Source organism: Morone saxatilis, unplaced genomic scaffold (assembly GCF_004916995.1).
Source record: "Morone saxatilis isolate NCDOM2014 unplaced genomic scaffold, NCSU_SB_2.0 Contig24, whole genome shotgun sequence".
Lineage (NCBI taxonomy): Eukaryota > Metazoa > Chordata > Actinopteri > Moronidae > Morone > Morone saxatilis.
This window is the reverse complement of record NW_023339807.1, coordinates 25,872,804-25,879,777: the sequence shown is the minus strand read 5'-3', so window position 1 is coordinate 25,879,777 and position 6,974 is coordinate 25,872,804. Positions and strand designations below refer to the sequence as shown.

Below are 6,974 nucleotides of genomic sequence, written 5' to 3'. Positions count from 1 at the left end.
GGGCGGCATGGACGGCGGGACGGGGGGGCTTTTGGAAGCCCCCAGGGGAGGGAAAGCGCTGACCTGGTTACTGATTTGGGCATTTGCTGTAGTCCTCGGTCTTTCTCTGAACACACTCGATAAGGTCGGTGGGAGGACCAATCAGCGCTTCACCCGCCGCGGCCTACTACTCACTGCTGCGTTTCCTCGGACGAAGGGTGAACGTTTATTATTTTTCATCGTTTTATGGTGAAACACGGGAGACTCCACCACTGGGAGGGCAAATATGGCCGCCACTTTCGGAAAACAGCTTCCTGAGCGGTTTCTTTGGTTGGTTTCTACCTCGGGGCGCTCGCTGCTGCCGCTTGTGATTGGCTGCTGGAGCATCGAACCCCAACACAGACTTACGTGGACGCCCGATTTTCCTGATGGGATCTGAAAAAGTTTAAATTTTTATTGTTCTTAAATGTTTCTGTTTCTGCTTTCATTGAAGCAACGAGGCCGGCTTCCCCCCCGACAGGCTCCAACAAGGAAGGGGTTTTTATTTAATCATCATGCTGATTTAAGTTGTATATGTGGTCTGCTTGTGAGTGCTGGGTGGCTTATACCTGTGAGCTGCTGTGCCGATCACTGTTTGTGCCTCACCTCGGGGAGTGCCCTGGCCAGCGCTGAACGAATGATTCACAAGCCAGCTGTCGTCGTTAGTTTCCTTCTTAAAGTTTAAATAAAATCAGGTGTTTTTGGTACGGACGATCGTATTTTGACCCTTTAATGATCTAATACAATCTGATGTTCGGTTGTTGAAACACATTTTAATTAATGCATTAAAAGCAACAACGTTAAAAGCTCCCTTTACAATCTCCGGGGGGGTGGGGGCGAGCCTCAACATTATTAAATGTTTTACACAGTCAGTCACCTGTACTCACTTTACTTACCTCGTTCTGTTCTCGTGTTAGTAATTAGCTTAGGTAAAAGCCTAATTCATCAGGAGAGCTAATCAGTAATGTGAGCTCCAGGTACGGTGCTTGCCTATTCTCTTAATAGTTGTTTTTATTTTTACAGTATTACACCATACAGATATTTTTGAGGTACCAGACGAAATAAAAAGTTAATAAATCCTACATTTATTACAGAATCTGCACAAAAGCCCAACACTAAACAACTGACTCCATCAACTGCCATCAAACAGTAAATCACATGTAGCAAAATAAAGGTAGAAATCATAAGCTTAGTGTTGTGTATAAATATTACACAGAATAGTTTACTAGGATATAATAATTAATGTCTTGGAGCACAGAGCAGGTGCCACAAGGGATTAAAACCCATTAAAAGCAGATGTTTCAGATGGAGGTGGATGGGAGCTGGCAGCCCCTGGATCCTGGACCTGGGCAGCTCTGATCCTGGGACCTACAGGGTGCTCTGATCCTTGGAACCTGGAGCTCCTGGATCCTGGACCTGCAGCCTGATTCCATGACCTGGAGCTCTGATCCTGACCTGGAGCTCTTGATCCTGCGACCTGGAGCTCTGTTACAGCGCAGTGAACATGAAGGAAAAGCACCGACAGCAGCAGAGCGGCAGACAGTCGACTCTCTGAGATCCCACCTGAAAAACAAAACTTTACTGTTTACTTTAATTTGTTTTATTAAAACTGTTCCTACAACAAATCAATGAATAAGTTCTATAACAGCAACATTTTTCTGTTAGGTGGAGCTATTTTAACTACTTCATCATATAATTAGCTAGTTCAGATCCAGTGGTTCCAACTTAGGGGTCCGGCCCTTCAAAAGGGTCGCCAGATAAATGTGAGGGGTTCGTGAATTAAATGGGATAGGAAAGAAAAAGTTATTTTCTCTAAGTGTTTTGAATTTAGTGAAATATTTGTAGCATTGAATAGAAATGAAACTGTGAGAAGTTTAGAGGACAACTTCAATAACATCTGGAAACTTTAATGGACAATAAAAACATTGAAGGAGGGACTCTATTGTCAGAAATACAATATTCACAGGTATGTTTTCATTAGTGGTATAATTCACCCGAAAATACGAATTGCAATTTTGTTCTCGTTTTATGAGTCCGCCATGTATCTACTGTAGCCAGAACGGACAAACTCTGGATCTATGGAGGAGGGGCCTCTGAGTTCATTTGCCACTGTTAGTTCTCCTCACCACTCGTTTCTCATTCCCAGGGACACCCAGCAGTGTTCAGTTAGTTGCAATCTGCAACCTGCACTAAATCCTCCACACTGGTCCTTTAGTGTTGTAAATACTCAATCGGATACTTGTATTTTACTAAATGATACATTTGCACGTTGCAATATCAATATATCAGTAATATAATAATAACCAGTATATGCTTGACAACTGACAAATTAAACATAAACCATATCCACTCACTACGAGTAAACGATCTAAAAGTGTTCATAAATAGCTCTTATCAATCCAAAGCGGTTGGCCAGCAACTCCCATGTTAGGCCATGTAAAGTGAGTGTTTGTGTCTCTGGAGTCTGGTTGGAGAGTGATAGTGATATTACGGCTGTTTGTGGTTAAACTAAAGGTCTATCTCTGTAGGGGATCCTTTCATAATCTGTCAGACACTGACAATAACAACCTGAGTCTGTCAGTGGCAGAAACTACTTTTAGTGGACGCACTCTGATGGCACATTTGTTCCCGAGGATTATGTTGGAGTCCGTTTTACGGCTGCTGGTTGAGGTAATTTACTGGAACATTTCAAAACAACAGAACTTAGGTTTTGTGCACAATATACCCGATGTCGATCAGTTGAATCTGATTGTGACATCCCTATTAAATAAACTGTAAACAGTACCTTTCTAATCTTCCAACCACTCAAAGTGCTTTTACACTACATGTCACACTACAAACTAACATTCATGCATCATGAAGCATCAGGAGAAATTTGCTCAAGGACACTTCAGCTGCCCCGAGAACAAATAAATAATGAAACAGATGACAGTCGGGCTTACCGCTGTGCAGCAGTAGGTTCTCCGTTACAGTCAGTGATCCGTTGTGTGGCGCCGGTTCGATCTGCAGCAGTTTACACATCAGAGGGTAAACGTGGATGCTGTCGAACGGCTCAGACAGGAAGTTCTTCTTGAAGTCGGGTCCAAAGGCCCTGAAGATGGTCTTCATGTCCATCTCTCCATTGTGGTAGCCGTGATCGCCTTTGTTGACGTAGACGATGAATCTCTGGTGGGAAACAAAATGATGAAGAATTACCAAAGGTCAGATCCAGTCGATCACAGATCTCTTGAATCCTGCCCTCCTCTTTTGTTTTGTGGCTGCGTTGATGTCTGATTTCAGAGATAATTGAAGGCTTTTAGGGTCAAATTCGGGAAACTCACAGAGTTCAGGTTGAATCCCAGATCTGCGACGATCACGATGGGAGGCAGCCGCTCACTTTTGGCCAGGCGGAAGCTCTCAGGAAGCTCGTTTTTCTTGTAGACCGTCAGATTCGGTGCGTTCGACAGAGCGTCGAAAACCTCCTGCTCCTTCCCCGGACGTGGCGTCAGGATGCCGAAGCCACCGTAGTCGAGGATCTCGAAGCTGGCGAGCTTGAGTAAATTAAGGTATTTGTTGAGGATGATCTCGTCCACCTGCGGTCGCTTTTTGACGGTGGTCATGCCATGGTCAGAGGTAAGGATGACGTTCAGGCTGTCGGTCAGTTTATGGCGAGTAATGGCCTCCCTCAGGTAGCCGATGATGCGGTCGATCTGCTGGATGATCTTCTTCCTGTCTGGAGTGTCCGGCCCTTTGGCGTGGCCCACATTGTCCGGCTCTCCGTAGTACAGCGTCACCAGGTGGAAGTCTTCTTCGGAGAACCAGCTCATCACCATGTCGATGTTCTGACGCCACTCGGTCTCGTTGTCGTCCACGTGGTCAAATGCTTCCACCAGCGCTCGGTTGACCGCCTGGCCGCTGTAGTTGGCCCCGCCTCCTGGGTAGTAGAAGGAAGCGGTTTTTAGACCCTGAAACAACAAGAACACAGACACATTAACAACTTTTAAGTCGACACGGAGCAACAATCAATTATTTAGAGTTTTGATTGTGTCACTTGATGAATGTGAGTCTAATATTCACTAATTTAAGCTGGGAAATATCTGCTCTTGAGCTGCTCAATGTCCCATTTCACGTCATTTCATACTTTATTTTTATAAAGGTATTGATTAGAGTTGCTTTAAGCTCTGCATTTGATACAATAGATCATAAAGTAAAATTAAAACTGAATTATTAATTGAATTAATATTCAGAGGCTGTTGCAGACTCAAGTTTTAAAGCTAGAAGATATTGTTATCATATCAGGACAGTGTACTTAGAGTTAAGATAGCTATGTTTACATGCAGATGCAGTTACGCAGGCATTTAGGATTACCTCACCAGCATTGCTATAAACAGGGTTTTAAAAAATACCCATAAGTCCTTAAGACTGAACTTGCTACGGGAAGTTTTGGGGCATCAAAGCATCACAGTAGTTATTTTTAAACAATTATTATACAACTTTTAATATATTCCCTTTAGAAATAATAGTTCCATACCTCAGTGGGTACTCATGGACAAAAACCAGAATGGTTCTGTAGCTGCATAGTGTATTTCTATTCCAATATCATCTGCAGCAGGACGGTAGATGATGTTCTGTTTGAGTTTTACATCAGTTTTAAAATTTAAGTAATTGTATTGTTTGAAGACTACTTTAAACTATAATTTATCCCCAGTTTAAAATAAATCTGTAAATAGTCAGTTTACTTTGTTATCGCTGACTCACCTGGTTCTGAGCTGTGATCCATAACGGTAGAACTCCGTTGTCCCACCACTCTGATCTGCTCAGAGTCTGCTTGTGAGGAACTTTCTGGTTTGTCTTGGCGTTGTACATCATGTTGTGAACGACTTCGTGATCCTCCACCCATCTCCCTAACACACAGGAAACAAGACAGGAAGGCTTTCATTTAAATATTCCCAAAGACCCCCAGCAAAAAGCTCAAAGTTAACAGAAAGTAAAGTTCCCCAATACGATGGAGGTGAAAGGAATTTTTATATTTTATTCAGAACATTTGCTCTCTGCTACAGACAGACTGATTGTCCACACAAATGTCCCCAACCTTTGGAGACTGAAATGTAACATGGACATTTTCCACGTTGGTGGTCGCAGCTATTGCGAATTTGCTCGTTTGTTTGTTTAATTTTCATGTTATTCACATGAACCTACCTTTCAATCTTCATACTATTCTAGTAGCGTTCTACCGTACCTCAGAGTTTACATAAAGCTCGGTTAGATGCTCACTGAATACCTTTCACGTGCAATATGTTGTTAATTTACCAGCTTTTACTGTTTTGGTTTCCAGCAGAAAGTTATATTGTCATAACTGCAGCAACATGATTCCATAACAAATTGACTTCAGGACAATAAATGATGTCTTATCATATCTTACTGTTTTCTTCATTATGCAACCTTTACACAGGAACTGCAATGCATCCTGGGACGAGCTTACAAACACCACCACTGCAACACTTTTAAGTTCAAGTGAAGTAAAATCAGTTGTTGTTGCAATTATTACAGACGTAGTTTACTAGTCTGTTAAATTCCTGAGCGAAGTGCACTTACCTTACTTATTATTACCATCTACCTCCATTACTGTGAACATATTCTATAAATGAATATTCTGTAAAGTTAATTATTTTCTAACTGCATCAGAATATGATGTGACTGCTGTAGGATTGCAGTTTATGGACGTCAGTAACAGCCGTAGAGTTTTTAATCTTCATAAACAGCTGAGAATCCAGTTGTGAAATAACATTAAATTTGTGAAGCTGAAATGTTTTCCTTTTGAAAACCGTCAATCTGGATTAATGTGGTCGTGATTTCCCTGTTTGATCAATTTCAAAACTTTATTTCCTGTTTATATATTTCCACCAATCAGATCATAAGTAAAATACCTCAGTGGTATTCAGATTCATTTAAGATATTTATATCTTTAAGGATGTTATTTGCCTCTGTAGATTTTAATATTAATAACGAACTGTGTCTACAACGACTCCGTCTTACTGTAGTTAGTGTCAGCTTAAATCCAGATGACTGACTGTACTTTAAGTCTCTTCATTCTACGTTCTACTTCTATTCCACTACAGCCAGCTCCAACAGTAAGATCCTGCTTTACATGAATGCATCAGATATTGTTCTTTAATACCTTTACTGCACTTTACATCATTTATAGTCTATTTAATAGTTATTAACAACATTTTTACACAAATATTTACACTTTTAGCAGATAAAAAACCAAGTGAAACCTCTTTCCTGCCTTAAATCCCAGAAAGTTTAAACCTTTTTATGAACTAATCATAATCGTTATAGTCCTGCTACAGCTTACATTACTGCCACTAATAGTAATATTAATATTAGTGATAGATAATGATTTATTATTATTGTTGTTTTATTTATATAATGATTTTGATGGATGATGCAGTTCTGTGTTACCAGTGATGGTGGTGAAGTGGGACGGCGAGGTCATGGTCAGCATTGGGGGGGTGACGTATTTGGCCTTGACCCCGTCCGTTACCAGCTGGTCCAGGTTCGGCGTGTCCACGTCCTGGTCGTAGTCCCACCTGAAGCCGTCGAAGGAGATGAGCAGCAGCTTGTTCCTCCCCACTGCCTTGCTCAGCGGCTTGCCGGCAGTGCAGCACACAGCCGCGATGAGCAGGAAGAGCTCCAGCCTCATCTTCATCTTCACGCCGACTGACTGCAGCTCAGCGAGAGTTCACCTGTCCACACACCTGCAGCAGCCGTCCGGTTTAATGTGTAACCGGCTGTCTGATAGAGATCTGCTGATGTGCGGTGAAGGACGAGACCTTCGACTGGAAGCAGAACTCAAACGGATCCATATCAGCCATGATTGTATCGACCAGCTTCAGTAATCTGTGCAGCCGGCTGATAACTTCTCTAAATGTCCCTCACCTTCCAGAAGGGTTCATATCAGAGTCCACTGATGA

The 6,974-nt window shown here is 42.1% G+C and overlaps 1 protein-coding gene across 1 annotated transcript; it reads right to left on the bottom strand.

Moving 5' to 3' along the window:
* Positions 1-2,499: 2,499 nt before the first annotated feature.
* Positions 2,500-6,709, bottom strand: zgc:153896 (uncharacterized protein LOC569930 homolog). Its single transcript, XM_035673170.1, has 4 exons — positions 6,463-6,709; positions 4,756-4,901; positions 3,339-3,962; positions 2,500-3,183 (listed from the first exon to the last, which is right to left on the bottom strand). Exons 1-4 carry the CDS (start codon positions 6,707-6,709, stop codon positions 2,866-2,868), a joined length of 1,335 nt encoding a protein of 444 aa, XP_035529063.1. The 3' UTR covers positions 2,500-2,865.
* Positions 6,710-6,974: the final 265 nt, after the last annotated feature.